The sequence below is a fragment of the Teleopsis dalmanni genome, chromosome 2, assembly GCF_002237135.1.
Source record: "Teleopsis dalmanni isolate 2A chromosome 2, ASM223713v2, whole genome shotgun sequence".
Lineage (NCBI taxonomy): Eukaryota > Metazoa > Arthropoda > Insecta > Diptera > Diopsidae > Teleopsis > Teleopsis dalmanni.
In genome coordinates, this window is record NC_051847.1 from 101,542,768 (window position 1) to 101,563,100 (window position 20,333).

Consider the following 20,333-nt stretch of genomic DNA (forward strand, 5'->3'; position numbering starts at 1 on the left):
TTTGAAAATTATTACATCATATTTTAAAGACAGATTACTCTTATATGATACAGACCCAAAACATATAGGATTACGGGAGGGGTCCCCCAGGGATCAGTTCTAGGGCCAATTCTTTGGAATATCATGTACGATGATATCCTTCGAATTGAAAAGCCGGACGGAGTGCACGTAGTTGGGTATGCAGATGATATTGCAATAGTAGTGGTTGCAAAAACTCTAGACGAAGTGGCTAGGAATTGCAGCGCTACTATTGCAGCAGCTAAATCGTGGCTGCAATACAGCGGATTAGAGCTTGCTGAGCATAAAACTGAGGTGCTATTAATCAGTAGTAGGAAAAAGATTGAACAACTCTCAATTAAAGTGGGTGGAGTAGATATACAATCTAGCCCCCAACTTACATATCTCGGTGTAACCTTATATGGTAGGTTGAGTTTCAAAACTCACCTAAAACAATCGGGAGATAAAGCATCACGTGTCTGCAACGCATTATCTCGATTAATGCCAAACATACGAGGTCCCAAGGACACCGCTAGAGTTCTTTTAGCATCAGTTTCCAAGTCGGTGATGCTTTATGCTGCTCCGGTGTGGGCACATGCTACTACCATTAAGTCGTATTCACGTGCAATGAAAAGTGCACATAGATTGTCAAACCTTCGCATCTGCTGTGCTTACCGTACAGTATCGAACGATGCTGCGGGAGTATTGGCTGGACGCATGCCAATAGACTTTGAAGCGTTCTTGGCCAGAGACAGTTTCTTACAGCGCTCTCGTCGGCGAACGACTGAAACTGGGCAATCTCTAGCAGAGTCTTATCTAGATATAAGAGACAAATACCTTAATGAATGGCAACATAGGTGGGACCATTCCCAAAAATCAAGATGGACGCATTCGTTAATTCCAAATATAAAAGTTTGAATTAACTGAGGATCTGGAGACTTGGGATTTCAATTAACACAGTTTCTTACGGAGCATGGCTGCTTCTGTGAATACTTATACCGGTTTAGGCTAGCAAGTAACCCGTACTGCCAGTCTTGTCCAGATAAAATTGAGAGTCCTGACCACATAATTAGAGACTGCATAAGATTCGTAGATACTAGACAAAATCTAGAGACACTAATTGGGGAATCCAGCCCTTCTACTATGGTAATGCAGATGTTGGCAAGCATCGAAGAATGGAACTTTTACAAGAGCATAATCTCTAGAACAATAAATACTGTTAGATCGGACGAAATACTTAGTACACAATCGGAGTGAATGCACGCTAAGTGCTCTTCTAACCTGCCCTGTGAAGGAATACCTTAATTGGTCGTACTGCAGGGATTTTCAGGATTTTGAGTTGAGAATGTAGGGGACTTTTTAGTCCGTAGGCATGTATGACTCAATTTGAGTCGTGCATGAATCGGGCATGCAAATGGTACGGGCCATTTGTATCTTTTGAAGATTTTTCACCCAGGTCCGAAAAAAAAAAAAAAAAAAAAAAAAAAAATGAATTGCGACGTGTTCCACAGTTTTAAGTGTATAGACCAGCACTTTAAAATGAGATGTACTATGGAGATTTGAGAGTCGTCCTTCTTGTAGGAGCCATGCTAATAGGGACGCAGATTATTTGCACTGATCGTAATGCTGCGAAGCCATAACTACAATTATGAAATAGCTACATGATATGAAGTTAGAACTAACAGCAGAAAAAAGACGCGGTACTTCTGAGTATGCTAAAAGTATTTGAATTCATAATCTTAAGAGCACATCATTCGAAAGTGGGAAATAATAAAGCTGAAAAAGATAACAATATTTTTTGCATATTATGACAAATATATATAAACCACTCTCAAGCAGGTGGAATCTTGGAACCATAGTATTAGACGACGTCATTGAAGTTATTATAACAGTAAAATATAAGCTTCAATCTAACTTGGCTTTTTAGTGGACAAGTGTGCTTTAAGCAATACCTACACCGCTTTAAATATGAAGTTAATCCATTTTGTCTTAGTTGCGCAAGTGAAGTACAGAATGCAAAACACGTTTTCGGGAGTACCCACGCTTTGCGGACGAGAGACAAAACATTGATGAGATCTTAGGAATTCAAATAGTTTCGAACCTAGTTTGAAACATGTGTGGGAAGTGGGAAATGGTAATAATTGCTGCAGAGAATATATTGACTAAGCTCCGGATTACTGAAAAACGCAGAGCAGATGAATGCACACCATTGCAGAACAAACAACTTACAGATAACAAACTTGACTGATAAAAAGACGAATAGCAAAAATGTTCCATACGATAGTGTTAAAATCACTGACTTAGGTTTTCGATGCTATTATTAAAAAAAACCTATAGCATCCGCCATTCAAACACAGTAGCAACTCCCTACCAAAAAGAATAAATCTTATAATATCTGTACTGGAAAAATGATTGCACAAAATAACAACTTCATCACTCCTTCCGATTACGTCGACATGTGACATTATACCAAAAATTGTACAATCTTGTAATTATAAAATACCAATAATAATAAATTCGCTTTATGTGGAGAAAAGCACACCGCTAATTCTTAAAATTGCATTCACAAACCATAAAAAACAATCTTATAACCCCAATTCTAAAGTATACTTAAGCAGTATCCAATAAAAATGCAACTTATATTACTGTGATCTCGCTGAACTTAAAAAAGTGATAAAACAATTTTAGAAATACTAATATGATGAACGTTATCACTCTATTGGTAATTGAACTGAATGGATAAAAAAAATAGTCTAACTGTTGTTTTGTTAAATGCGAGTGGTTTAAGTCCACATAAGCAATGCACTAACATCATTCATATATAAAAATTCAATTCGTAATTCTAGTTTAGAAACAGACCTTTTAGTAAAATGTTTTGCACTAATCATCCAAACAATAAAGATCAAAGTGGCACTGCTACCTACATGAAATGCATTCCACTAGAAAGTTTAATACAAGTTCCACTGAAACACCTGCTACCAAGCACGATTAAACTCGAAGACATTTATAATACTTTATTTCTGTCACAATACAAGAAATACCTTAAAATTGCAGAAAATCGATGTATTGCTGGAGCGTATACACTTTGGTGCTCCAGAATAATAAATGCAAAAGGCAAACAATTATTAGATGCAATACATGTAAAGAGTTAATGACAAAAACGTTTTAATTTTATTAATTTATTATTATACGCACATTCATATATTTATATATAGAGTTAATGAGAAAATACAACTGGTTCCACAACTTATTACCAATTGCTACGACGACTTAATATGAAGTGATCTTTCTGTTTTATGAAGGGACTCTTTCTGTTTGCAGTCGAATACAGCAACTCTGCAAACGCATATCTGAACAATAATAATATCCAGCCTGAACAAGAATGTTCAGTCACAATCTATATATATATGGGAAACACAATATATGATTGGAGAGGTTGATTGTAATTTCAACAACTGACTTTATTATAAAATTATGTAGTCTTTTATACAAATTAAATGCAACCGTAATTGCAAGATATAGAATAAATAAAATAACCATATTATTTAATTCGCACCAATTGCTTACCAAGCAAAAGTTGCGAGCGTTTCACTTAGTTTTTTGTTGATTCGTCAACCAAAAAATTCTGAAACAACACCTTTGCTTCAGATGCAAATTTTTCTATTTTTTTTTTTAAACTACACAAAAAACAATATTAAAAAATTTCAATATTTACTTCTACTCGGTTTGGAGAACAACCAAAGATATTAATAATTCAATTATATCTAAGCCACACTCATCGATGTTAATTTTTGTGTGCATATCATATAATATATCACATAATTAGTACTAATAGCATGGGGCCTTAGTTCTTTGCGTTTTATTTTCTTAAAATTAAATTAGACTAATATGCGCTTAAAATTCCAGTTTTCGGTTTAAGTTGCTTTAGAATTCAATAAATATACCTTATGATCAAAAAAGAACGAGAATTTAAAAAAAAAACGCAAAATTTTAATTTTTAATAATTTTCTTTATTATCGCCTTCAAAGTACTCTCCTCCTGCGGCAATACATGCATGCCAACGCTTGATCCAATTTTCCATACAAGTTTTATGAGCCGCCGAAGGTATGGCATTTAGTTCACGCAGTGAATTTTTTTTTATGGCCTCTATGGTCTAAAAACGCGTCTATGGTCCTCGCAATGGCAATTTGAGTCGAGAGAAGAGGAAAAAGTCACACGGGGCCATATCTGGAGAGTACGGTGCTTGGTTGATTATATTGGTGGAGTTTTTGGCCAAAAACTGACACAACCAACGCTGTGTGAGCCGGTGCGTTATCGTGGTGTAAAATCCATGAGTTTTCCTGTCATAAATCTGGCCTCTTTTTGCGAATGGTCTCACACAAATGACGGAATTCATAGTGCACATGGGTCTATGACATGGGTCACAGACCCATGTCTCATCACCAGTTACGATGTGTTCGATGAATGTGGGGTCACTATCTGCGTTGGAAATCATCTCTTTGGCCACTTCACAACGACGCTTTTTTTGAATGAAATTCAGCTAAAAATCGAAACACGAAAATTTTTCGACTTCTTTGTATAGACGCCAAACAAAAACTAATCGTACGATATGTGTTAAACTTTGACGGAATGTATACATATAATAGTGTTGCTAGCGTGAAAATAAAAAAATTTACCGGATGGATAAGCGCGGGAATCCAAAAATGAAAATTCTCGTTCTTTTTTGATCACAAGGTATGTTTTTTTTTCATGGATATGGAATATCTTTTAAATTTAATTACAAAAAAAACCCACTAAAATAGTAGTAAAACCACACTCCTACCTCCACAACTTCTTCCTCTGACAGATGGAGCATCTGAAGCCTCGCACATTATAAAAAGGTTCAGAGTGAATCGGTGATACCTTGACGGAGTTACGTCAAGGTAGCACTCAGTGTCATTCTGCAGAGTTGTATTAATTTTGCAGGGATGTTTAATTTATGTTACGAGTATCATCGCCAGATAATAGTTTGGGGAAATGTGCCTTTCACTGTACTTTGTGTATCCGTAACCAGATTATAATTTTTGTCTTTACAAGTCTGACGATTGGCTTTTTAATAAAATTTAAGGGCATCATTCCTGTTTCTGTACACCTCGATTTTCTATCATTCATCTCGTTTCTTTCGTCTGAATAAGCGTCTGTCTACTTTCCGCATCTCCAAGTTGCTTTATAAATCGCGGTGTGAAAATCTGGCGCAACATACTACCATATTCCGCGCCACAGCGAAATCAATTACAAATCGGCTGAATTATTCGACCGTTGAAAAAATTGTCCGTTGGAGAATAATTTTAATGTTGTGGTCGGAACAACATAAATTTTCTCCGATTTCGCGAAGGTATCTTCGGTCAAGTCATCCTTTTCTTCTCTCTACACGTGCGCACAAATTAGGGTGATGTTGAAAAATGTTCCCTTCACACGGATTGTAGCAAGCCTTTCGTTCACCGGTGTGAATCGATTGATTGATTTGAACAGTCTCTTGCTAACCACAAAATTGCATTGACACCTATTTCCATGACAGCTGTAGTAGAAATCATGCTCTTTTAAAGCAGCCTTGTACTGTCCATCATATTTCCTGAATGACGGTGATATCAGCCCTACATTTATTGAGGTCTTCTGCCAGTTGGAAAGAGGGGCCTTCCCTATAGAGGGTCGGGATATTCCAGGTTCATATCCGTAAGTTATAGTCCTTTGTACGGATGCAAGGATCGCAAAATGCGAGTTTCAATACTGAAATATTCTTACGTTTTTCACTGGCAACTTATTTTAGAGGTGCCAAAGAAGTCGCTGTGTGGCTCATTACCCAGCGGTTGCCAGATGACTATCCAAGAGTTTCAAGTGAACGCTGTGCTAAAACTTGGATTGAGGACACAAGGATTGCGTGGTTTCCTTTATCTTCTTCCCTTCTTTTCCTCACAATATTGTGCCTGCACGTCTCGCGTAGATATTGAATGCGAAATCCATTTATAAATTGTGTTCCTCGCAGCATTAGCTTATCGATATTTTTTATTATACAATTGGTTTCGTCGAGGAAAACGTTATCAACTAGGGACGTTATTCGTATACGCATACTAACCTCTTCTGTGAAAAGGTAATAGTCCGGGGTAGTGGGTTAGCTGTCGGAACTTTCCTAGATCTCGAGTATAAGGTGTTTGTACATATGTCAGTTTGCTCTTATGATGGCGCGTAAGTTACAATTTTGGGTGTTGATCAAAACAGTTTATTTATTATTTTTGTAAAAGTTTATTTTTCTAATAAACTTACACGACTTGTTTACCCACGAAAATTTTAATTAATTTTTAGTTTTTTTTAAATTTAGCTACTTCTATGTTCAAATTAGTTTAATCACATTAAACGGAAAAAATCACACCAATCAACGATTAGCTTGCTACGTATTAATGCAACATTACAGATAAAGATGATGACACCAAGAAGACTTTCTATAAGCAGCATGAACAACTGTATAACAAATGTCCCCAAAATGTGCAAAAGTTGATTAACGAAAGTAATCTTGGTATTACTGTCGGAAATTTTTGCCTTCATACCAAAACTTGTGATAATGGAAGTAGGTTTCCAGTACCTAGATTCCGGTATCTAAATATGCATAGGGCAACATGGCTGTCACCTGACCAAAACACAAGATCATAAATTGATTACGTTGTGATAGACGGAGGACATGTTTCCAGTGTTGTAGATGTACGTACCATCTGAAAGGTCAACATCGACTCGGATCATTGTCTTGTTGCAGCCGCACTCCACACACATCTGCAATCGAACTGCAATCACAACAGACAGCTTCTTGACTCTCCCAATATCTGAAAAAAATTTTACAGAAACCGTTATATGTGCACAATGAAACCTTATCTCCTACTCTATACATACTGCTGTGGAAGATATGATTAGTTAACACCGTAGATATACGCAACATATCAATCCATCCTGTAGTCAGTTGCGAAGCGCACTGCTAAGTGACGAGGAGGTTGAGAAGCTGGTCAACGAATATGACTTGAAAATTTTATCAAAAAATCTGACAAATACTTAATAATTCGGAAGTAAAAAAACGGTTAAAGTTAACGATGAAATAATCGTTCTACTTCTCGATCATAATGAAGTTACAACAGCTGTAATGCTGTTCAAAAGCAACAAAACTGAAGGCACCTAAAAATTTATCGGGAAAGAGCTATTCAAATGCATGCTACAGCTAATTCGCAGTATATGGTCGGATGAATGCATGACCAACGATCACAATTTAGGTGTCTCTGCCCAATCCTCAAAAAAGTGATCCTGCAAAAAACTCTGTCTATTTTCGTGGAATCAGTCTTTCAAGAATCACATATAAGGTTCTATCAAACGTACTATGTGAATTATTGAAGCTAATCGTCAACCTATTGATTGGACTTTATTAATGTGGGTTTAGAACTGGCATATCCACCCTATACTAAATCTCCACAGTGCCTCTATCCTGGAGAAGACCCAAGAAATACAAATCGACATACACCACCCAATTGTCGACTTCAAAGCATCTTTTGACACTATGACTAGAAGCACTCTCTATGTCGCTATGTCTAAATTTCATAACCCAGTAAAACTTCATCGGCTATGTAAAATGACATTGTTGCTGAAAGTCATCAGCTCCCTTAGAATTTGGAAGAACCTCTCCGAGCCGTTTGATACTAAACGCGATTTCAGACAGGGTGACTCCTTGTGGTGTGACTACTTTAATCTTATGTTGGAAACAATAATCTGAGCAGCAGATTTAAATCGCACTGCACAATATTCTACAAAAGTGTAATGTTGTTTGCGGATGCCGATGATATTGATATCATTGGTCTGAACACCCGGGTTGATAATCAACCAACAAATGTTTTGAGCATCTTGGAACACACGTCACTGTTGACAATTATAAGTTCAAAGTTATGAAAAATTTTGTTTATTTGGGAACCAGCTTAAACACCAAAATTGGCGTCAACTTAAAGATTCAACGAAGAATCACTCTTACGGACAGGTGAACCTTGGGTTAAATAGGTAATTGACAAATAAAGTCCTCTCCTGACGAACAAATACCACGCTCGGTACTACTAACTGGCTGGCGAAGGTAACTGGACGCGGTCAAGGACGACTCACGTCTGTAATGTCCAACTAAGTAAGTAAGTGAAGTTATTAGAATAATTTAATTGATGAAATCAATTTTAAGAAACAAACGGAAGGATTGTATTTACCTTAGTGAATCATAAATTAAACTTAACTAGAGGTTTTGATATAATCAAATACTCTTTCATAAATTTTCAGAAAAATCCAGTCAGCCCCAAAAATTTTCGCACCCCATAATATTCGTAAATCTATTGAAACTTTCTTTTTCTCATCGCGCTTACTTTTTAATCTTCGAGACTAATGCCATTTGAACAAACGTTATAGTAATATGAAACTTCTTTGTTATGTCGTAACATATAGGATTTTTATAAGGGTTTCTCTACTGCGAAAACTCGTCTCAACAAAGCTTTTGATAATGATTTACATTATCAAAATTGATACACATTCAATTAATTTAGTTTTTTTACATTTACTTATGATGTCCATATTTTGGCACTTTGTTTTGCACATTTATCACTGTAGTCAGAACTGTGCAAAATCAATTCCATTTCTAATTCCAATACAATCACAATGTAATTGGAATTGGGAATTTAGTTGCTAGATTACAAGTGGAATATTAATTGAAAAAACCCAAAGTACAAGGAATTGAAATTAAGAATTGAGTTGCACATATGTTTATGAATTCGTCTGTCATAAAAAAATATTATAGTGCAAGAGCATAAGAAAGTACATACACAACCTAACACAATAATACAATAATATAACACAATAATATTCACATTTGCAAATACATATTACCGATCACTGCACAAGACAGAAATACAAGACAAAAATACAATCATTGCATTGTAAAAGGCAACAATGCAAGCATATTCACATTTCAATTTATCTACAAAAAAATATATGTGCTACCGCTTGATCTGCTTTGGTGCACTGATGCAATGTTTCTACACACCAAATGCGAAAAACAACAACCATGAATCCAACAAGAGACTATGAATGAGAAAGCAAACTAAATGCAAAGACAACCTTCAACTGAAGATATAAAATCTAACAAATTTCAAATTGCTCAGAAGTTTCGATACTGATTCTTCCTTAAATTACTTTCTAAATTATCTCGAATTAGAAATTCGGCTTTTACAATTCCTATTCTGCTTGTAATTTCGCAATTCCAATTACTTTGTAATTAGAAATTGAAGTAATCTAATTACAAAAGTAATCAGTACTGCATAGCTCTGACAATACGTGTATGTAGGTTTTACATAGTTTTTCTCACCTTTAACGGTGGCCGTTCGAATTCGTTTTGCATCTACTTTAAAACATGCTAGTAGTCGATAGCAGTAATAAGATTCTATACGCTCGGTGATGTTTTCAGAATAATAAAACAATATTGTATTTGTATTTTAATGTATTTTTGTATTTTAACAACAAAATGTTTTATTAACTAATTAGTATTATTATAAAATCTTACTTAACATGTGTTATGTAGTTTATAAATTTCCTTTACCGATTTTTTGCTCTCATTGCCTACATTTCAATCAACAATAGGCCTTTTCTTTTGTAAGCATATCACAAAAGAACAACCGCTTAATTTAAAAATAACATATGAAACAGCAACACAGTTGGCTTATTTAGTCCATCCTTTTTAAAATCTCTTAACTAATAAGCAGCTCAAATCACATGGTTGCCAACACTAAAAATTTGTCTATTGTGAACGATTTTTGGAAGTACATACGAAATTTCCAGTTATCTGTCAACGAATGATTTCGATAATTATTCGTATTTCGTGTCGTCATTGTTCGTAACAAATACATTATTTTTTTTATTTATTATTTTACTGTTAAAAGATATGAAAAATTATATTTTATTTATAATCATGTAAAAAAAATATTATCATCAATAATTGCGAAGAATTATTATTCATTTTCGAAATGTCAACTTCAAATTTTATTACACATTTATTGCCCATATAAGCTGAGTAAAATCGCCATTTTGTCGAGAATTGTCGTCGAAAGTAGTGCTTATTTTATTAGTTCTTTTGTTATATGCTTACAAAAGAAAACGCCTAATAAAATCTATATAGTTTACTAAATTAAAAAAATTAGTACGTATTTATTTATTTAGTTAGAAGATAAAATGTAAGACACTTGAATTTATCTTAAAGCAAATTTACGTTTAGTAAACCAAGAAATCAGAACAGAAGCTATATTTTATACAATCTCAATCGGTAGTATCATATCAGTCTATCAGGCTGCCTTAAATTAATCTACCTACCTCTGAAGGCAGCTAACTAAAGTCTGTTTAACTTCGATAATTTAGAAACCATTTTATTTACGTTCTATTTTTCTCAAAAATCTTATAAAACACCAAAATCATCAGATAATTACAAAATCACATGAAATTTTAAGGAGAACATATGATTGCCATCATATCTATTATACAGATTGGTATCTAACAAATATCATTATTCATAAATCACCTCTTAATATATAAAAAGAGTGAAGGATATATCAAAGGAAGAATCTATTAGACTTAAATTGATATCAACTAAATATATCTGCAGGATATATCATTGTTAACAAATTACTCATTGATACATCAAAGGAATGTATTATAGAAAAGATATCTCTCATTAAGAAAATTGCATCACTTTTTAGAAAACCGATTTTCCATGGTTCTATAATATAAAATATATAACTGCCGATTGGTTACAAAAAAATAAAAAGTGATAAGGCATTTATGACACTTCAAATTTAAATAATTTGCTCAAATTTTGACAAACATTAGGGAAGACTGCATGAATTAAGACAACATGTGATACCGGTTGGGTTTATAAAATTTAACGGATATGTTCTGCGATTTATAAATCATTCTAAACGAACTCAACTGAGCAAAAACACAGGTAACAATATTCAGATTGTAGAGATGCTCTGGTCAATCTTAACCGTAATAAAGTCGTGAAACCTTCCAGGTCCCTAGCTGGATTGTCCGTATTTCCAGAATATTATTATAAAATTCATTTCGGAGGAATAAATTACCAGATGTCATTGATATCTTTATTGTAAATAAAATTCAAAAAAGAGACATTGAAGTTAAAACAGGACTTGACTTAAATTCTGACCATTCTCCAATGTTGCTTACTTATGGATGTAATATTCTATCTACGCTACCTAAACCGACACTAACAAACCGTTTAACAGACTGGAATTATTTTAAGGCCCAGATAAATGAAAATATTGACCTATCCTGCAAAATACGAAGTATAAATGACATAGAGAGTGAAACGCATTGCTTTACAAGCTTGATTCAAAAATCGGCATGACGCAGTTCTCCACTGCAGAATAGTAAGCAATTTGATAAAAACTATCCGGTTGAAATTTTAAATCTAGTCTATAATAAAAGAAAACTACGTAAAAAATGGCAACAATCACGATTAATGCAAGATAAAAGAAACCTTAATAATGCCACTCAAAAATTAAGAAGAGAAATCAGTAATTTTAAAAATGAAAATGTTAAGAAATATCTTACAAACTTAACATATGATAGCAAAACTAACTATTCTCTCTGGAAAGCTATGAAAAAATATAAAAGACCGATCACTCATAATCCTCCATTAAAAAAAGATAATAATGAATGGGCGAAAAGCAACATTGAAAAGGCACACATTTTGGCTGAATATTTAAGTAATACCTTCAATCAAGAAGAAACCCATCATATAGAGCCAAATAACAACATAGATGATGAAGCTATTTTGCGGATAAAAAATAAAGAAGTAACTGGGGAAATCAAAAAATTGAAATTAAAGAAATCACCAGGATATGACCTCATAACTAGTGAAGTGTTGAAAAAGCTACCTCCAAAAGGAGTAGCCAAATTTGCACAGATATTTAATGCGAGTATAAAATTAAATCATGTCCCTAAATGATTATCTAAATTATCTAAATTATCTCAGCAAAACAAGCTTCTGATCTATAAACAAGTCTTCAAGCCGGTCTGGCTCTATGGTGTCCAAATCTGGGGTTGTGCGAAAAAACATATAATAGATATGATGCAAAGATTTCAAAACAAAGCAATCAGGGATGCAGTTAACGCTCTGTGGTACGTGCGAAATTCTGATCTACATCGTGACCTTGAAATACCTACTGTCAAGCAAGAAATTCAGAAGGCTGCTAAAAAACACTATGACAGGCTGAGACAACACTTAAACAGCACCATTCCAGCGCTACTTTGTGATGTCACTCACAGATGCTTATGCCGCTTCAAACCTAATGACCTTTTGAGGCGTTTCAACCAGCAAGGAGATGACTAGTTCGTATCTATATGCTCACCCTAGATAGACTAAGATAAACTTACTTGTAATAAAAAAAACCTCTTGTTAGTCAATATGACTAGTTGTTGTAAATTTAAACTCTTCATTTTGTTTAAATATAAATAAAAAAAAAAAAAAAAAAAAAAAATTCGGAGGAATCTGCGTAGCTTCTTCGTTTCTTAACCCTATGATGTAAAATACGAAGTGGATTCTTCCGACAATTAATGAAGACTTTACATTTAATTATTTTTAATTCCATTATCCACTAGAAAAGTTAGCCCACTCAAGAAAATCATTCACTCTAGAACAGTTGCAAGTAACACCAGTTAATAACGGACTTATCTCATCAATCAAAGTAACTTTTATGTATAAGGAGTTGAAAACTGGCGTTATGAAAATAAAAGCCATTTTTAACTCTAGACCTACAACTAACCTAATGTCAACCTAAATAAATTAGAAGCAGTCATACCAGGTAATGTCTTTACTTGTGAAACTCTTATAGGCTCAATAGATGCAACTACAAAAGTAACGGAAGAATGCTTGGTGACCAAAGGGAATATTGTATCGCGAACAAAAGTTCTGGAGAAGATGGAATACGTGATTGCTAAAAAATGACAATCTACCGCTATATTAATGGTCTGTGGGTCTAATTTCATAAACCTATAAAAGTCTATAAATATTAGTCGGTTTCATTCTTGTCCCGTAATACATTTTCGCCAAGAATGGTGAATTATATTAATAGAAACTGAACGCACTATTGTTCAACAAATTTAGTTACTACAAAAATTCAAAACAAGAAAAGCATTTGACACAATCGGTATACAATCAATCCCCCTTTTGAATTTCTCAAGTATCGAATATCAACTACAGGATAAATATCAAGCAAAATTAACTTAATTCTCAGAAAGAAATATAACAAAAAAGATTGCTCATGCATTTCTCAAGTATACTCAATACATAATACAAGTTAATAAAGCGCTTCAAGAATCCATTTTTATGGAAGCAGACTACTACAAATTAATTTCAAATCGTTGAAGACAAGATATCTATGAAAAAGCATATAAGTTCAGTAAACGCTTCATACACCAGTGTTGGAATCGCAAATTCAACATTTATATAATGTAAGAACACAAGTCCCGAGTATTTTACATTACTAAGATTTAAACACATGATTAACAAGTAGCAACAAAATATAATACTGCAACCCCAGAAGAGAGCAATTTAATTTTGTCGTGGTAAGATTACTTGTATTCAACACGTACGCCGAAGTATAAAAAATAAATTTTGTTTATCAATTTCTTCTCGTTACGGTCAAAGTGGAGTTTGATTATTTTAAAATTTTAAATAAAAAAATACTGTTTTAAAAGAAATAATCAACTGTATTTGAGATAATAAAATTGAAATATCAGACATTATGTTATAGAAATGCTTGTGGGACTTGAGGCTTGTTATACACAAGGCTTTTGATATTAGACCTACCCCAAAATAATTTGCCCTGTCTGATGTTGTGATATATGTATATTGGATCAAAACATTATTTTTTAATAGGTTACTGAGTTGAACTTCAAATTTCTAGACAGAACATCAAAAGATGATATATTACATCAACAAGTCTTGAGGTAATTAAATGTTGTTTCTTTTGACTTAACTTAAATTTGGAGTATAATCCTGGCGGAGAACTTCATGCAGGACTGCAAGAAACATGCTGGCTTTCATACGGAAGGCTGACTGCCTGCAAAATAGCCTCTATAGTCGCTATGCATTGGTTCAGTGAAAGCCCATTTAGTTTTTTTTAGATTCACAAAAACTATATTCACAGTAATAGGTATAAATATTTGAAGGAAATTACAAATTGCGCAAATCTTTAGTGATCGTGTAGGAAACACTTTATGGGACGTTTTGCGGCTAGTGCATTATATACTGCATCTGTAACTAAATATTCTTCAAGCGAGTTAAGTATATTACTTAAAGTAAGAAATAAAATTTGTACTAATTTTGAATAATTTAATATTAGAGCGAATATACTTACTGTACACTTCAAATCATGCTCTTTGGAATTCAATGGCCTACAACGAACCACAACGCGAACGTTTTCCGCCATTATTTTAATCAAATTTGTAGGTGATATATTGCATAATATTAATAGTTATGTGTTAAATAATTTAGTTTTTTTAATATAAAATATATTCATACTCTTGTAAAAAATATTAAAGAAATCTTATTTAGTTAATAGCACTGTTTTAACATGCTCTTTGTGTTCAAATGACAGCCTAGAAAATACTGAAATAAATATTGTATGAGGGGCTTTCGGTCAAATATCAATAATTTGTACATTAGTAAAGTTAAGTGCATAATCAATCGTTGACACATACTTATTTATATAAGCGTATGTATGTTCGCTACGTCCACCACTTAGCTGAAGGACTTACATAATTGTCGGTGTATATTATTTCAACTTTTAACCGACTCTATTCATATTTACATATTCTCTTGCAATATTCTGCTATATTTCAGTGAAATCTATAACATACTCAGCATCAATAACCACATATGTATTTATATATGTAAACATATACTTATTGAATTCGTATTTGTTTATATTATACAATCCAATATAATAATATAATTGTGTTCGTAAATTTATAATCCTGCAAAGTTGCTTTGTATGAAAGTTGCTTAGTATTCTCAATTAATAGTTAGAACAGCGAACCTGCAGTGACTAGCTGAGAACGGATACACATATAAGGACTTCACTGTATAAAGCTTAATGTGAAAGCAAGCTAAACCAAATTGTCACAAAGAATCAGGCAACCGTGAAATAATCGTCTATACTAAACGTCATGTGAACAACTCAAAAGCTTTGTATGTTTACGTCAAGCTTCTTCTATGAAAGTAATTCATATTCAGTTATTCAATAATTTGTTGTGGTCAGACACGCAGAACTAAGCAAATTTAGTTTTGTGTAATCTAGCAATCTATAATGAGGCAAAATGCAAAGAAAGACATACGAATAGGTATATAATGCATGTTTCAAGCTTTTTTCTTTAACAGAGAAACTTTACAGTTGCTCTATTTCTTGTGCTCTCTGTTTGCGCAGTCGCACTGCCTCAAAACAAATAAGTTTTAGATAATGAAATAATTTTATAATATTTAACTACTCAATTTATTTCTTGAACCTAAATACAAATTAATTAGTGTTGTTTATTGTTAATAAAATCTTCACAAAGATTGAATAGTTTGCACGATTTTCGGCAGTTATTATCAGTATATATTGGAGCCAAAACTCATAATTCATTTCTAAAATTTTTTGTATATTTGGCTTTATAATATTCTTTCCTTTGGTAAATATAAAAACATATTTCACAGACTTCCGTACTCGCAATGAATTCATAATAAGAAAGAAGTGCTACTTAAAGCAATAAACATGAATAAATAGTTAAAGAAATAATATACATAGTTTAATGATAAAATGCACCAGATAGTTTATACAACAGTTAAAGTATGTATGCATCTGTTTCACGTGAATCGATGTAAGGTATCTTTATCAGTTATAATTCTTTTGTACTGGATTGTTTTTGGAACTGCTTTGCCCCCAGTGATTCGATTAGGTAAGTTAATATTTAAACTTAAAGCAAATATAATGGACAATTGTTTTAGGTGCTATATTCACCGAGGATCAGCGCAACAGTAAAATTGAGTCGTCGTTCAAGTATGCAATTTATCGCATCAACAAGGATAAGGCGATTCTAATGAACACACAACTTGTATATGATATTGAATATGTACCACGGGATGACACATTTCGTACAACAAAAAGAGTATGCCGGCAATTAGAGACTGGCGTGCAGTCGATATTTGGTCCTTCCAATCCATTATTAGCAAGCCATATACAATCCATATGCGAAACTTTTGATGTACCTCATGTCGAGATTCGAATTGATTTGGATAGGAGTATTAAAGAATTTTCCATAAATTTGTATCCTTCGCAACATCATATGAATTTGGCTTATAGGGATTTAATGGTATACTTGAATTGGACAAAAGTTGCAATAATATATGAGGAGGATTATGGTAAGTTTATTAAAAAAATTTTCTTCAATAGAAGTGTTAGAAATAGTTTTTGTCACTTAAGATTATTATGGCCTAACTAACATCGTTAGGTAAAACATTTTTATTTACTTCGTATTTATTTACGTTTATCTTATTGGACTGTTTCTCATAAAATTTTTTTTTATATTTTAGGTCTATTTAAACAACAGGATCTTATGTATACGACAGCAGATATGCGAACGGAAATGTATATTCGACAAGTCAGTTCTACCTTGTCTTCATATCGGCAAGTTCTTCGAGCTATCCGACAAAAGGAGATCTATAAAATAATAGTTGATACTAGTGCTAAACATATAAAGGAATTCTTTCGAGCGGTATGTGAAGAATGAAATATTTTAGTCTGACTTTGTCGGAGCTTAAGTAATTTTCATACAGAGTTTTATAATCAACAATAAACATTTTTAAGTACAGTGAAATTAACACGAAATGGAAACTTTTGACAGTGATATGTTACACAAAAATTTTATTTTTTATTTTATAAATTCGATAGTGATGGGTTAACAAATATTAAAAAGTTTGTTAAAAGAGTTCAACTGATTTTCAACAGAACGATCATACACAAATTTTCACCTCATTGTTTCATTTTATGAAAGGAACTATTATTTTTCAGAATGGTTTACTTTTTATTTAAAATTATATTTTATTGAGTCAACAGTAGGAAATGACGCCCAATACGAGAAATCAAAGTTATTTTACATCTGGTAACCTTAGGGCTCACTATGATTGGTCTCTCTCACTAAAAGGCTTTGTACCATCTTTCACACTTTAGCATGATAGACTTTGCACCTTTATTCGCTATCCAAAAACTTCAATGGTGAGCGATGACCCCCAACATAGTCTTTTGCAGCACAGACAGTTTCAATACAAGATTCTGTGATTCACATAAAAATCTCATTTTCTGTTCATATTGAGGCTTTCAAGTACTCTCACGAGAGCTGCTTATCATTTTTGACTTAAATACCGCATTATTAAAAATAAAATAGTATTAATAGTAACATGATAAACCGATCAGCACAATTTTTTAGACATAAAACTTGCTGATACTAAATATCATAGCTATGAGCTTAAAGCTTTTGCTGTGGTGGAAACAGTAAATCGGTTAAGAATTTACGTATTACAATATGCAAGAAATGCAAGAAAAGCTGAAAATAATGTAATACGATGACGTGAAACCAGTTCTGTTTCGCCTAATTCACATCAATCATTGTGGATTAGTCATCAAGTTAAAAGAAATAACTGCTACGTTTTAGCAACCTCTGATGAAAGTCTCAATTTTCTCAAAATTTCTAAACGTTATTTGCAAGAGGCGTATACAGTTATTCTGGTTTAACAAAGTTGAAACAACATTTATTTCCACCCACGATCAATATACATAAAATAATGAACAAAATTATATTTGTTAATTATCACGTGTGCCAATAATATAACTAGATCATATATATAGAGAGGTAACTAAAAAACAATATGAGCCAAAATTTCGACAAAAATACAAGAGTTCAAATTAACTAGCAACTTCACTAGGCATCCCATCACTGTATTAGCCGTTCAAGTTAGATTTTCTGCAAAAATATTATAATATTTCCCAAACTAAAACGTATGTTGTTCGTGGCACAAAATCGCATTCGTACCTTGACTTGTCTTACGTAAATCAGAAAGCGATCAATCTGATTTCGTGGTAATTGATCAGAAGACTAACCCTTTTCTTGATTGCAATAAAAATATTGGAGCGGGGATTATTATCTACATACTATCATGTTTCGCACTGCAGTGAACCCAATCAGCCTGAATATTTCGACTATTAAACCAAAAATTATTTCTGTTCCGACCCAACAACAATTAGGATGATGTTAAAAAATTTTCCTTAATTGGGATAGTGAAAACCCCAGTGTTTACTGGAGTGAACCACAGTTTAAAATCTTATACATATATGAATTTATATGATTGTATTTAAAAATTGCAATTAATTGATAATTGACTAATATTATATAGCTTGACCACCTGTGATCATCTGTGAATATCAATCTAACATTCTAACATGTATATTAAACAAAAATATATTATAATTATTCACGCCCAACGACTTAGTGTGTCAAAGCAAAAAGAGCAAATAATCTATGTAATTTGGTACGACCCTGTAGGATGTTAGACTAAAACTTTTTCAAGTACTAATTTTTGTTTGCATTTATTGTATATAATTAGTGTTATGATTATGTTAATTAAAAAACTTTTGTATTTGTTCATATTACAGATTCTGCAACTACAAATGAATGATTACCGTTACCACTACATGTTCACCACTTTTGTAAGTACACATTACAAAAAATAAAGCTCAAATGAATGTATGTATAATTACAAATAATGTATAATAAATCAATTCTTAGCATGTTCTTTCAATTAAAGTAATTTAACCGTACTTGATCACTACTAACTATGCTATAAATTACTATACTACAATACTACTTACTACGGTGCAGTCTATGTTTTTTGAGTGTCATTCAAGTAAGAAAATCCATGAATGATACTCAAAAATGATAGTCTGCATCTTTGAATGACACGCAACTAACATGTTAGCGTATTCACCAAAATTTTGGTGAGTACATCTTTCAGCTTTTCCCCAACATGTTGTTAATGATAGTATGTTACCCAAAAACTTGCATTTGTCATTCAAGAGCATATTTTTGCGTGGTTGCACTAACACACTTACAGCATGCGAAACACACTTATAGCGTGCGCAAACACCCTTATCTTCAAAAATTTTTCTTGAATGACACTAGAATAAATTTGAGCAACAGACAGCGCAACTTGAATGACAATAACAATTTCCTTACGCAACAAGTGTTAAATATCTTTATATTCACAGCTTTGGACATCCCACAAACAGCGATTATTTTTGTTAACCTTTGATAAAAGCATCTAAAAATATTTTATTTGCCTCCATATTCATTTTTTTTAGGTTCATTGGTTTATTAATATTAATACTAAATAAAAAATTCATATATCTTTGCTTTAATTGTAAAAAGTAAAAAGGTCATTAAGTACAATGGTTAAAATGAAAAAATCAGTAAAGAACCGTAAATATACCATACAAATAATAAAAGAATGTATATATTTTCATTGTTTTTCAAGAAATTTGATCATTTCCATATTTTTGTTAATTCAAGGTTATTAACATTTAAAATTCTTTTATTTTAATTACAAGTTTTAACAAAGAAAAGCATATTTAGAATACAGAGTATTGTATCTTAAATTTAGGTTATTCATTAATTGTTATTACGACCAATTTTGTATACGTTTTTTAATTACTGGGCTTAGATCGTTAATTTAACGATGTTTGTATTTAGATGTTTTTTGAAATAACAAACTATTTATAATCATCGTTTATAAATTAAAATAAAATTAAATAAAATAATAAATATATTAAATAAAATATTTGATTGTATTTTAATTTTTTATAAGAATTTTATGTAAAATTTTTTATTTTTTTTTAACTAAAATACAATTAAATATTTAATACAAATTTATAAGTGTAATTTTAATAATAATAATAAATACATTAATAATAAAAAACGTATTAAATTTATATTACAATTCTACATATATCGCCTGCTTACAATAAATTTGTAAGGTAAAAATGCTCTTGTATGACGTATGAATCGTTTGGGGTGACATACACAACTCGTTGGCGAGAGCTGCTCACCAAAATTTTGGTTAGCACGCCAACATGTTGGTGAGAGGTGCAGACTATCATACCTGTGTGTCACACAACATTTTTCTCTCTCGTATGACATAC

At 32.5% G+C, this 20,333-nt stretch overlaps 2 protein-coding genes across 4 annotated transcripts in view; one reads left to right on the top strand and one right to left on the bottom strand.

The window, feature by feature from the left end:
- LOC119686205 (kinesin-like protein KIF17) overlaps positions 1 to 14,561 on the bottom strand; it is a 223,738-nt gene extending 209,177 nt beyond the window's left edge. Inside the window, exon 1 of the mRNA XM_038100716.1 lies at positions 14,463 to 14,561. Coding sequence (XP_037956644.1) covers positions 14,463 to 14,534 — 72 coding nt within the window. The 5' untranslated portion in view covers positions 14,535 to 14,561. The remainder of the gene's footprint in view (positions 1 to 14,462) is intronic.
- A 1,209-nt stretch (positions 14,562 to 15,770) lies between these two features.
- LOC119686202 (glutamate receptor ionotropic, kainate 2) overlaps positions 15,771 to 20,333 on the top strand; it is a 33,292-nt gene continuing 28,729 nt past the window's right edge. For all 3 annotated transcript variants that reach the window (XM_038100712.1, XM_038100714.1, XM_038100713.1), the window contains exons 1-4: positions 15,771 to 16,041; positions 16,091 to 16,504; positions 16,676 to 16,857; positions 18,792 to 18,845. In XM_038100712.1, coding sequence (XP_037956640.1) covers positions 15,903 to 16,041; positions 16,091 to 16,504; positions 16,676 to 16,857; positions 18,792 to 18,845 — 789 coding nt within the window. In that variant the 5' untranslated portion in view covers positions 15,771 to 15,902. The remainder of the gene's footprint in view (positions 16,042 to 16,090; positions 16,505 to 16,675; positions 16,858 to 18,791; positions 18,846 to 20,333) is intronic.